This window comes from Dasypus novemcinctus, chromosome 21, assembly GCF_030445035.2.
Source record: "Dasypus novemcinctus isolate mDasNov1 chromosome 21, mDasNov1.1.hap2, whole genome shotgun sequence".
In the NCBI taxonomy this organism is placed as follows: domain Eukaryota; kingdom Metazoa; phylum Chordata; class Mammalia; order Cingulata; family Dasypodidae; genus Dasypus; species Dasypus novemcinctus.
Window position 1 is genome coordinate 60,773,397 of NC_080693.1, and position 13,523 is coordinate 60,786,919.

A 13,523-nucleotide genomic window follows, 5' to 3' on the forward strand; every position below is an offset into this window, starting at 1 on the left:
CATTGTGCCAGCAGTAATGATGTTTAGGGGTAGGTTTTATTCTCAAATACAATATTTTGGCCTAGGTTTCTGGCATAAGCATCGCTCTCCCTTTATTCTTTTATTACTTGGCTTGGGACTGATTCCCTCATTTTGGCTGGTTTATTTCATGTGGGCCTTTTGGCGAAAGCCTCTCAAACCTCTGGGGAAGCAGAAGGGGCATAAAAATAATTACAGAATGTGGTCACATTCCTCTTGAGCTTGACTGGGTAGAAATGACTTGTGAATCCAGTAGCATAAATGACAAATAGAGAAGATGGGTTTGCAGGCCCATTGGAAGGGCTTTATTTGCCAATTAACTAAGAAGCAGCAAAGACAATGTGAAACATCACTGGAGAGAACAACTGGCCCATGAAAATGGAATCAAGTGCCCCCCATAGTATCAGAGCGCATTGCAGCCATTTCACCTCCTGGTACTCCTTGCCCATGATCCTTGCTGGCCAGGGGCTGGCTCTGCTCGGTCACTGGCCATTAGCTGTGGCCAGGCCCAGCCTGAGGAGGCCCCAGGCCACCCAGCTTTGGTCCTCCAGATCCCCTGGCACTGAGGGAATTCAGTAGCGGCCAGGCGGGCAAGGCATGCAAGGCACACAGACGGTGTGGGGCCCACAGGGTGGGCAGGGCATGCAAGGAGGGCAGGAGGGAGTGGAGGCTGGGTTACAGGGCAACCTGCGGAGACAGTCACGGGAGCAGGTTAGCAAAAGAGCCCAACTCAGCCCCAGGTCCTGCCAGCCTGTCCCCTGGGTGCCTCTCAAACCACCAGCTGTGCCCCTTCTCCACCAGCCTCCATCGTCCTGACCTGTGATACCCAACATCCTCCTAACTGGTTTCCCCAATCCTACTCTTGCCTCTCCTAACCACTGACAACTTAGTGGCCAGAGTGATCATCTACAAACAAACTGAAACATGTCCTTCCCCTGCCTACAGCCTTAAGTGGCCCCCATTTGTGCTGAGGATAAAGAGCAAATTCCTAAATATGACCGGAAGGACCCACCTCCTGCCCCAGCCTCACCACCTAACTCTGTTGCTCTCAGATTTCCAGGCACTCACACCTTCTTCCTGTTCCTCCACGGACCATGCTGCTGAGGCTTGTGCACAACTGCTTCCTATTTCTAGAACACTCTTCCCTTCCCTCTCAGAGCCATTAGTCTGTGCTGGTCTATCTCCCTCCTAGGCAGCGAGGTCCAAGACGCCTCATCATCGTTTGACTCAGTAGCCCCCATAGCACCTGGCACTGGCCTGGCACATGGTAGGCACGGGGAAGGAGTGTTAACTCAGGAGAGAAGAGAAAGTTTCTGGGGTGGCAGCTAGAACACCATTGCCTGATTGTCTTCAGATCATGCCAGCTCCCTAATCACATCTTGATCTCGACCAGGCTCTAAACTGATGGTCCCTTAAGGCTAGTTCCCCCAGCTTCCTGTGTCCCCCATCCACTCTTGCACACATCTCTCTGTATAGCCTTAGCTGGGCCCACATACTTGCAGTCCTCGCTCTCCAGCAGGCCCCGGTATGTGTTGATCTCACCCTCCAGCCGAGCCCGGACATCCAGCAGCACCTGGTACTCCTGGTTCTGCCGCTCCAGGTCGGCCCGGATCTCCGCCAGCTGGGACTCCACGCTGCTGATCAGGCACTGCATCTGGGCCAGCTGGGAGCTGTAACGGGCCTCGGTCTCAGCCAGCATGGATTCCAGCGAGTCCCTCTAAGGCAAAGAAAAGATATAACTATGAGGAGTGGAGCTTTTTGCCCTGGCCTGGATTTGAAAGAACCAAGAAGAGCCAAGTCCTTCTTTGGTGTTGGAAGTGACTCCTCCGTACCTAAGTCACTACAGAAACTGAAGCTCAGAAAGGCTGTGTCTGGTTCAAGGTTACACAGTGGTAAGTGACAGAACCAAAGTTTGAACACAGTTCCATCTGACTCTAAATCCCTTACTCATTCTACAACTTTATTCTGGCTCCTGGCCCTGGATAGCTCCCCTACAGTATCATTTAGAACAGTGGTTCTCAACCCTCACTGCAGATTAGAGTCACCTGGGAGCTTCCAAAAGCACGCCTGGGTCCAATCTTCAGAGATTTTGATTCAATTGGTCTAGAGAGGTAACTGGTCATGCAGGACTTTTAGAAGCTCCACTAGTAAAGTTAAGACCACAGGTCGAGAAGGGCAGGCCAAGCAGAGGACAAGTCTTCTTGGAAAGTTGTGTTTGACAGTAACAGCTGTGTCCACCTAACCAAGGTCCAATTTGTAACAAGATCCAATTTTGTCTCTGAGCCGGATCTTGGAAGAAACCTCCCTTCTGGAAAGGTCAGTTGGGTGAGCATTCATGGAAGCTAAAATCTGGGCCTCCCCTTTCTCCTTTGTGGGTGCCTGCACCTACCCTCAGTGCCACCTTGGATCCAGAGCTGAGGGCAATTCCCCCCACCCCATAGCTCTCACCAGGCTGTGCTGGGCCTGCAGCTCGATCTCCAGGGTATTGACGGTTCGTCTCAGATCAATGATGTCTGACTGGTAGCTCTGCAGCTGCTCAGAGCTCGTGGCCACCTGCTGGTTGAGCTCCTCCATCTGCAGTGGGGAGGACAGGAGAAGCTGAGAGGGCCAGCTCAGGCACCTGCAGAGCCCAGCCCTGCGAGGGGCCCACCTGCGTGGTGAACCACTCCTCCACGTCCCTGCGGTTGGTCTCCACCACCGTCTCATACTGACACCGCATCTCCTCCAGCATCCTGTTCAGGTCCACCGGAGGTGCGGCATCAACCTCGATGTTAAGGCGGTCCCCAAGCTGGCATTGGAGGGCACTGACTTCCTGAAAAGGCAAGTTTTGACTCATCTCCCCAGGGAGACATGAAAAGATGGAACAAAAAAAGTGCTAAAATTTATCTTAGAAATTCTCTTTTTAAAAAAAGATTTTTTTTTTAATCCCAATATTAGAGGGGCCCTTTGAGGACTCCAGTTCATTCTCACAACAGTATCTCGGTAGCCTCGTAGCTTCAGCTTAAACCCCCCATCCTGGAAGGCACACTCTAACAGAAGCACCTCCTGTTGTGTTGACAGGAGCCAAAAGCAGCGTCAGGGTGTTTAAGCCATTTGGGCTCAAATAGGAAGCCCCTGCCGCTGGTCTTCCCAGCCCCCTCCCAGCCTCTGTTCATCTGCCAAAGGAGGGCAGTGGGAGCCTGGCTCTACTTGTTCAAGGCCCCAGTTAGAGTGCGCGCCTCCCCAGGTCTGGCTGCCAATGACAGTTGTCCCTGAGGCTGCCGGAGTGAGCGAGAATGCCTCCTTAGCGGCTTCTTGGTGCAATTCCCAGGTCTCTGGTTTTAGTGGGGTGCATCAGGTAAAGCCCTGCTGGGCGCCTCAGGGTGCGGAAACCCAGCCAGGATTCAGAGGCACTTGTTCATTCAAATCCCAAGAGAAGAGGTTGAGAGTCAACCCAGGGAAGGAGGAAAAGCACACCCCAGCTCAGGGGGGCTTTCCCTCCCAGGGTCTGTGAGAGACGAGGACAAATCAGAAAGTAAAGAGTTTGCCTGCAGCTTTTGGCTTAAGTAGATTATAAACAAAGAGGAGAAGTGGGGGGAGGATGGGGACAGAGAGAAGAGGAAACCACTGCCAGCAGTCCAGACTGTCCTGTATGAGTTCTAGAACACAACCCACATCTGGCCCTAGCATATCACTCTACCTCTGGTACATGGCTCTCCTGAGAAAAGCAAATGCAGTCACCAGGGGCCTTTGGCAATCACACTAATCCAGGAATTGTAGAAGGGAGGGGAGCTGGCTCTTCTGAGCACCTACCAAGTGACAGGTATTCCACACCCATGACCTCATTTAATTCTCCTGACAACCTGTACGATAGTATTGTCCCCACTGCACAGTGAGGAAGCTCGGAAAGGTTAAATAATTTGGGCAAAGTCACAGAAACAATATGTGGCAGGCCTGGGCATTTCAATCCATGGCTATCCAACCCCAAACCCCATCCTTCCTGCTCTATTCCCAGAGTCACTTCAGCAGACTTCAGGCCTCACCTCCTCGTGGTTCTTCTTGAGGCACAGCAGCTCCTCCTTCAGGGACTCCACCTGCATCTCCAGGTCGGCCTTGCACAGGGTCAGCTCATCCAGGATCCTGCGCAGGCTATTGATGTCGGCCTCCACCAGCTGCCGCAGGGACAGCTCCATCTCGTACCTGCATGAAGTCAGGGTCGGCAACTAGGAGGGGGGAGCTAAATACAGCATATCCGAGAAGGCCTTGAACTGCCAGCACCTTTCCAACCACCCCCCCTCCCCCATAAAACTCATGGAAAGCTGATCCAAGGATGTGGGGGGAACAGAGGCTCCCTTTCCCCCCGCCAGACTCACTTGGTCCTGAAGTCGTCTGCAGCCAGCTTGGCATTATCGATGTGCACGAGCATCCTGGCGTTCTCCGCCTTCGTGCACAGAACCTGTGGGCCGAGACACACAGAGGAGGTCAGTCCAGGATGAGAAGTAGGAAGGAGGGGAAGACAGTTGCAAGGACGGGGTTCTCCCTGCAGAAGACCCTGTCTCTGGAACTCTTGGGGATATTTAGTGAACCACCAGTATTTGGAAAACTTGAGATTTATTTTTTTTAAGCACTGGGTCTTCATAAATCCAAATGCCCCGTTTTGGATGTGGTGAGCTCTGTGGAATGAAAAGAATCTCGATTAAGTCTGAAGTCATTCACGTGACAGTTAGAAGAGTCCTTGACAAGCGCTAACATTTACTGAAAACTCAGCATGTGCTGGGGACTGTTCCCAGCACTCTACCCGCCTCATCTAATTGAATCCTCCTGACAGCCCCATTGAGTGATCCCCACAATAAACAGGAAACTGAGGCCTGGGGAAGAGAAGGGCCCTCCCAAAGTCACACATTGACTCAGTAGAACTGAGACTAGAATCCAGACCTCTTTCCACATCAAGGACTCTGGCTAAACTCTCAAATTATGAGATCACCTTTTGCCCTAGGGAGGGCTCTTTTCCCTGAACATAGCTTAATAAATTAGTGAGATTCCAATCTGGAATGCCGGCTCTTCTGGGTGCCTTCCCAGTCAGTCTGTCTGCCCGCTTGCCTCACCTTCTGCTGGATCTCCTCGATGGTCCTGAAATAAGCCTGGTAGTCAGGGCACACAGTGGGCACCTGAGCCTGGCAGGCCTCTTGGATCTTGCTCTCCAGGCTGGTGTTTTCCCGCTCCAGCTGGCGCACCTTCTCCAGGTAGCTGGCCAGGCGGTCGTTCAGGAACTGCATGGTCTCCTTCTCGTTGCCATTGAAGGAGCCCTCGCAGAGCCAGCCGCAGCTGCCTACGGAGCTGGAGATGCCGCTGGCTGGCCGGCAGGAGCTAGATAGGTAGGTCTTAGGGAGGCAGCTGGCTGCCCGGTAGGTGGTGGGCATGCAAGCAGAAGGAAAGTATGCCATGGGCTGGCAGACATAACCCAGATACACCTCAGGCCGGCAGCTCATGCTGCTGGAGCAGACAGAGGAGGGCCGGGGACAGCTCTTGAGGGATGTCATATTGGAGAGGCCCTTTCTCCTTAGCTGCAGCTACCTGGATCCCCAATGTGTATAGACCTCATCCTGCCCTGGCCTTTTATACCCCAGGAGTGAGGGGGCTCCTGCTAGAAAGTCATGATGGGATGGGGTGGATGTTTACACTCAGTCTCAGAGGAAGCCACTAATTAATTCCTAATTTGGTTTCCAATAAGGAGTCCTTTTCCTCATAAAAGAGGCCAAGCTTGTCATTTGGCTAACGAGGACTCTGGGCTCCAGTCATTGATCACCAGGATGGAGCTTTAGGACACATCTTCAAAGGATCAGTTCCATCCCTGAGCCCTCATTAGCAGGGTGGCACTGCCAGGTAACCACAGCAGCCCAGCCCTGTGCCGCCCTCAGTCTTGCCCACTGCACCCCTCTGCCCTGACCCTGAGGGAGATAGCAGTTCCATAGGGCAGCAACTGCTCCTTTTAATAAAACCTTCCGTCTGGGAAGAGGCTTGGCCCCTTTACCAAGGAAATGTGTGGGTGGAAGAAGCTGCACCCATCCTGGAAGCCATGGAAGTCCAGGGAGATAGGACAGATGGTATCTATCCAGAGAGCTAGGGAAAAGAACCTCTGAAGCTTCCTAATGTCCACCACCTTCCTACCTTCCCACCAAGGGAGGAGAGAATGAGCTGAAGACAGTCAGAAAGCCTACGAATCAGGGGTATTTTCTCAGTTAGACACTTTTGAGAAAGGGAGAGGTGAGGACCCCACTCTTGAAAGAGCAGATCAATGTCGTGGACATCTCCGCAAGGCAGATGCCCCACCTTGACCATCTTTGGGTCCTCCCCAACAATTATCGCTGCACCTTGCACTGAGTTGCCAAGTGTTTGGTTACTGTTGCTAACTGGGATGGAACAGGCTGGAACAAGCCCTACTTTCTTTTCTGCAATGGTGAATAGAGAAGGTTCACTTCAGAACCTCAGGGACTGTGAGCAATGTGAATCAGCTCCCTGAGAAAAAGGCTTTGCAGTCCAGGGATGAGCTAAACTGGGTTTCTGGGAGCAGGTGTCTCCAATTACGGAAGTCTTCCACCTTCCCTTAAGAAAGCAACATGCTAGACCAGTGGTTACAGTCCTAGCGGCAACTGTTGCAGGCTCATACACTTTGTGCTTAATATGGGTGTGTTATATTCTTTCCCCATTACCTTTGTTTGTGTTAACTGTTAAGAAAAGAGAGTGGCAATAGATGGAAGAAGGCATGATGGCAATACCAAAGTACACGGAATGAGACTGGTCAGACCGTCCTTCCAGGTTATAATCAGTTCTTATTGAATGCCCACAAGGGCCAGGCACTGTGCTTAATGCTTGTCAGTAATTCACCCATCTAATTCTCACCACAAAACCTGTAAGATAAGTATTATAGTCATGAGGTATAGCAGTGGTTCTCTAATGCAGGATCGGCATCACCAAGGAACATGTTAGAAATACAATTTCTAACCTGTGCTTGGCGCTAGGGATGGTCCATACTCAGGGGACTTGGATCTCTGGACTGCCCATGTGCCAGCAGGGCCCTGAGCCTCAGCAGAGTGGTGACTCCTACTCTCTGGTTCATTGGTCTTACCCAGGTCAGCTAACAGGGAGGTGAAGATGGTCAACCACCACACCAGGGAATCAAGAGTACCTACAACTGCAAGCAAAGGAATTGCATCCATCATCCATGTGGAATCTAAACCCCCTCTTGATCTAGAGGTGGAGAGGACATCACCATCCCAGGGTCCACAGAATGGAGGAATGAAATATGAACTAGAGTGGACTTACTGATATTCTACTATAAAACTATTGTGACTAGTAATAGAAGAAATTGTAGTATCAAGGTGGAGAAAGTGGCCACAATAGTTGGTGAGGGCAGGGAGAGGGTAGAAGAGATGTGATGTGGGGGCATTTTTGGGATTTTTAGTTGTCCTTAATGATATCGCAGGATCAGATGCTGAGCCTTACATATCCTGCCATAACCCACTGAATGTACTGGGAGAGAGTGCAAAATACAGGGTAAACTATAATCTGTGTAGTACAGCAGTGCCCCAAAATGTGTTCACCGAGTGTGATGAATGTGCTGCAATGATGAGGGAGGTTGTTGGTATGGGAGGAGGGGGGTGGTATACAGGAACCTCTTATATTTTTTAGTGTAACATTTTTTTTGTGATGTATATATCTTCAAAAAAATACAATTTACAAAAATGATGCGGTGGGGGGTGGGGAGTGGGTTATATGGGAACCTCTTATGTTTCTTGATTTTCTATGTTTTTTAATGTAACATTCCTTGTCATCTATTAACTTTAATTTTAAAAAATTAAAATAAAATAAAATAATGCAATTTCTCAGACCCACCCCAGACCCACTAAATCAGAAACTCCCAAATCTGTGTTGAATCAGTCCTCCTGGTGGTTTTGAGAACCACTGAGGGACAGGAGCATCTGTATCCTAACAGCTGCCACCAGAATTCCTCCTGAGGAAAGAATTGAATTGTCTTTCCTTGAAAAATGTTAATGAATTCCAAGAGTAAAAGTTGGGCCCCCACTGCCTTGGTGTTAGCTGAAAGAAGAGGGAGAAGGGGTTGAGTTCATAGGACAAGCATGGCAAGAAGGAGTGAGGGGGAGAGGGCAACAGGGATCAGGAGGCATGGGGAGGTGGTGAGAGGTTGTACAAGTCCTGAGAAGTCTTGAGCAAAGTCCACTAAATTCATATGCATGAGCAGTGTGTTACATTATGAAGAAAAGACTGAGCTTCACATCAGAGTTGATGCAATAAAGGAGAGCAGCCTTGTTCAAAACCACAGAAGACCGTGGTTCGAACCAATAGGCCAGATCTGAGGTATATTTCACAGATGAAGACTCTGGGGGTGGAAAAGGTAGAGCAAGTAGGTACATAGTCAGTATCCAAATCCAGGTCTGTCTGAATCCAAAGCCTTTCCACTGTAGCCCAACCTGTCCGAGGACAAAACAAGTCATTAGGCAAGAAAGTGTATGGGAAGAAATGGAGGGGGAGACGGGAACATGAAGGTGAGCAAGCCAAAGGGGTGGGAGGCAACAAGACGTGCTGGTGGGAGTTCTGAGCTCCAGGGGTGCAGGATGCTGTTGGCCTTCACAGCAAGGCGAGGAGAGTTGCCCTCTGAAAACAAGGGCAGAGGGGGTGTGCAGGGGCCCCACCCAAGACTACCTCCTTGTCTCTAGTCCCCTGCAGGAAACTGGAGGCTTCTTTGAAAAACAGAAGGACTTACAAACCGACTTACAAAAATTGATTTTAGGTAGTTTTGCCACCCAAAAAGCCATTTCGCCAATCTGTCCTTATACATAGTGCCTCGCATCAGCTTTTTAGTGTTTTATCAGTCAATATAAAAAGAAGGCTCATGCGCAGTGCTGATGCGCGCAAGGAGTGCTGTGCCACGCAGGGGTGTCCCCCGCGTAGGGGAGCCCCACTCGCAAGGAGTGCGCCCCATAAGGAGAGCGCCCAGCATGAACGAAAGTACAGCCTGCCCAGGAATGGCGCCGCCCACACTTCCCGTGCCGCTGACGACAACAGAAGCGGACAAAGAAACAAGACACAGCAAATAGACACAGAGAACAGACAACCGGCGGGGGGGGGGGGGGGGGGGCCGGGGGGGGTATTAAATAAATAAATAAATCTTTTTTAAAAAATTAAAAAATGAAAAGAAGGCTCACCAGATATTTGAGGGAGGCTTCCAACATTAAAATCAGAGACTAAACAAAACAAGCAAACACACAAAATAAAAAGAAAAGGAAATTGGAGGACAGAGACAAAATAGAATCCAAAACAATCTATATATACATATATATATGCATATTTTTTTTACTAACCTCAGAGATAAGTATGACCATTACATCCACAAAACAACTTAAAAAGAGAAACAGTGAGAGAGAAAAAAATAGTCCTTTAGAATCAAAAAGATGATAACTGAAATTAAAAATTCAGTAGAAGTGTTTGAAGTTAATGGAGAGAAAACAGGCAGAACTGAGAAGTGGTGAAAAATATAATAGGGATCCGACCTGATGGCACTTAGGTCTGGGTTGAAGCTGCCCTGAGTTCTCTGAATACCTCTTGCCTTGCCAAAGGCCATCCACCTAATGACGGAGCTCTCAGCCCTGCCTGCATGTTAGAATCACCTGGAAAGCTTTTTAAAATGCCAGGCCACATCCCAGACCAATTAGATCAGAATTTCTGGGGGTAGGAATCCATCATCAGTATTCGTAAAAGCTTCCCAGGTCATTCTGATATACAGCCCATGTTGAAAACCTCTGACCAAATATCAACAGCTTTATAATTAAAAAGCACACACAAATGATGTAAACAATGCTGAGAGGCAAAGCTATGCCTGAGCTGGTTAGCTCTGTCTTGGAGGGATTTGGGGTAGGTCTAGAAGAGGGCTGTGCCACAAAGAATGCCATAAAGAGGAAGAGCGTAGCTTATGTGAAACAGAGTCAACTCAAGCCTCTGTGCTGATGAGAACATCCATGTACCCCTGGATGTGGCTTCCCCCACTGACGCTGGACAGAGTCAGAACTAGACAAAAAGCATTTCACTGCATATCCATTTTGGTTCGCCTGGTCTACCCCTGGGCAACACTGCTAGGAAGGAAAGTCAGGGTCAGGTAAAGGTGGGTGGCTCTCTTCAGGACAACCCAGGCTGCCAGCTAGAACAGAGTCAACAATGTCGACCAGATTTCAGATAGACAGACACAGGCCCTACAAAAGAGTCTCTATTTTACTGATAAGGAAATGGAGTCTCAGAGAGCATCTGTGACCTGCTAAAGCTCCCACAGGCAGGAAGTGGTGGGCCAGGATCTGAACCAGAACAGTCTGACTCCAAAGCCCACATTCATTTGCATGGCCCCCTCTCGCCACTGAGGCAGAGAGGAAAAATGACATAGTGAGTAGGTGTCCTTCCTGTCCCATCCCAGGGCCTCTTTTCTAGGCCTGCCCTGGCACCTAACATACTACCTGGCACATGGGGGTGCTGGAGAAGTGTTTACTGAATGAAGTGAATGATCCTGAGACCACTCCCCACCTCAGGTGACTGAGCCTCAGCAAAGCCACCCAAGGTGTTCCAAGAAGACTGAACGTGGAGGTTCACAGGATGCCAGTTGGAAAAGTGCTGCAAGAAACCTAAGACCTGGACCTTCTGTTTTAATTTCCTAAGCTGCTTAAGGCAATTATCATGAAATAGTTTGTCTTGAACAACAGGAATTTATTAGCTTATAATTTTGAGGCCAAGAAAATGTCCAAATCAAGACATCATCAAGGTGATGCTTTCTTCCTGAACACTGGCTGTTGGCAATCCTTGGCTCCTCTGCCACATGGCAAGGCACATGGTGGCATCTGCTGGTCCCTCCCTTCTTCTCTGGGTTTCATTGATTGCAGCTTCCTGATTCCATGGCTTTCTCCTCCTGTATTCATTCCATTTATAAAGGACTCTGGTAATAGGATTAAGTCCCATCCTGAATAAGGTGGGTCACAACTTAGCTAAAGTAGCCTCATCTCTGGACTGATAATATGACACCCAGGCCCAGAGCCTCAACAGACTTCAGCTCCTACACTTTGATTTATTGGACTTACTCCACTCAGCTAACATGGAGTTGAAGAAGGTCAACCACCACAACATAGAGCCTAGAGTGTCTACAACTGGAAGCGGGAGGAGTGCATCCAGTACCCATGTGGAATCTAAGCCCTCACTTGACATAGATGTGCAATGGACACAACCAATCCAATGTCCACAGAGAAAATGTGGAATGGGTGTGGGAACGGTAGCCATGGTGGCTGCTGGGTATGGGGAACGGGAGGAAGAGATGAGATGTGGAGGCGTTTTCGGGACGTCGAGTTGTCCTGGATAGTGCTTCACGAACAATTACGGGACATTATAGATCCCCCCAGGGCCCACTGGATGGAACGTGAGAGAGTCTGGGCTATGATGTGGACCATTGACTATGGGGTGCAGTGATGCTCAGAGATGAACTTACCAGGTGCAATGGATGTGTCATGATGATGGGAGAGAGTTGCTGTGGGGGGAGTGGGGGGCGGGGGCGGTGGGGTTGAATGGGACCTCATATTTTTCATAATGTAATTTTAAAAAAAAATAATAAATAATTAAAAAAAAAAAAAGAAGGAATGAAGTGTTCCAGTTTCTCCGCATCCTTGCCAATATTTGTTATTTTCTGGTGCAGCCACTGTGGAAATCAGTTTGGGGGCTCTTCAGAAAGCTGAACATAGAATTACCATATGACCCAGCAATCCCACTTCTTGTTATATACCCCAAAGAATTGAAAGCAGGGATGTTAACTAATATTTTTACAGTGATACTCACAGCAGCATTATTCATAATAGACAAAAAGTAGAAGCAACCGTGTGCCCATCAACAGATGGATGGATAAACAAAATGTAGTACATACACACACAATGGAATATTATTCAGCCATAAAAAGGAATTAGGTTCTGATACATGGGACAACATGGATGAACCTTGAATACATCAGGTTGAGTGAAATAAGCCAGACACAAAAGGACAAATATTGTATGATCTCGCTTATATGAAATACCTAGAATAAGCAAATTCAAAGAGAAGGATAGTAGATTACAGGTTACCAGGGGACAGAGGTAAAGGGAATGGGGAGTTATGGCTTAATGGGTGCAGAGTTTCTGTCTGAGGTGATGAAAATGTTTATTTAGGTAATTGATGTTGGTGATGGTAGCACAACATTGTGAATGTAACTAAACATGTATACTTTAAAATGGTTAAACTGGGAAATTTTGAGTTGTATATATTTCCACAATAAAGTTCTGCTTGTTTTTAAAAAAAAATGTCTTTCTTATGATAGATAGGTCTACACCCACAAGAATGGATTAGATTTAAGAACATGTTTTTCTGGAGTTCATACAACTTCAAATCACCACACCTTCATTTCACAGAGAATTAGAAAAAAGGAGAATTCTAAAACTGAATCCAAAATTGAATCAGGGTGAGGCACCCACCTGAAGGGGTTGGAATCTCAAGCCTGCCTTGATCAGCATCTTTCACCAATCAACTGTTAGATGCTATCACCAATCCACCTTAGATGCTGTACAGCTCTCTGCATATCACTGAAGTTCATTGACAATTACTCTGGCCATCTTATGTATAGCCATCTTCCTTTTCATATTAGAAAGTTTTGCATTCATCCTTCTCTATTTCACATGTGGGATTGATAGAACGTGGTATTTGCCTAGTCAGACTTGGTATGTACATGGTCTGTTGGGGGAGAACATTCTGGATCCAGGTGATAGCCTTTGGGCCAAGAAGCTGAGAGCTCCCACATCCAGCAAAAATGCTTTTGTACCCAATAGCACTGTATCCTATGCCAAGAGCTCACAAGAACCTGCATGAAGCCCCTTAAGGATATGTATCTCGGAATTACACATGGGAGTCACGGTGGCAGGCTCCCTCGCCTGTCTCCTGCTTGTGCTGGGATGTGGATTGTGAAGGGAGGTTGCTGACCTGGAAAGACTGCTTGAAAGGACTGTAATGGAAGAGGAGGGTTGACATAAACAAACTTTTAAAAGTACCCTGGGCATGGGACACCATGTGGTTACTCTTATGGGGTCTACAAACATGAGGCTAACAAAGTGTCCTAAATGTTTCACGTCACACCAATCTCATCCTACTTTTTCCATCCTACTGTGGAACCCCAAGAGGGATGGGAGGGGAGATCTGATAGTATCTGTCAGCACAGGAACCTTGGAAAAAGATCTTCATCAGGAAAGCTGAGCCATTAAGTACAGTTTCCAGGGAAAGCCTCTATCCATCTCTGCCCCAAACAGGAACAGAGTGACCCTATTGTCCTCAGGGTCACACTTGGTCACCTATCCCCCATGCATCTGCACTACAGTCAGTCCTCTGAACCCAAGAGAAACACAAACCAACCACCAGGATGTTATGAGGGAGACATCACGGGAAGGAGCAAATGAGCTTTATTT

The 13,523-nt window shown here is 48.4% G+C and overlaps 1 protein-coding gene across 1 annotated transcript; it reads right to left on the reverse strand.

Annotated features, from left to right (window-relative positions):
• Window positions 1–332: 332 nt before the first annotated feature.
• Window positions 333–5,537, reverse strand: KRT32 (keratin 32). The gene is made up of 7 exons (XM_058285001.1): window positions 5,103–5,537; window positions 4,371–4,453; window positions 4,041–4,197; window positions 2,669–2,830; window positions 2,467–2,592; window positions 1,515–1,735; window positions 333–705 (listed from the first exon to the last, which is right to left on the reverse strand). Exons 1-7 carry the CDS (start codon window positions 5,535–5,537, stop codon window positions 591–593), a joined length of 1,299 nt encoding a protein of 432 aa, XP_058140984.1. The 3' UTR covers window positions 333–590.
• Window positions 5,538–13,523: the final 7,986 nt, after the last annotated feature.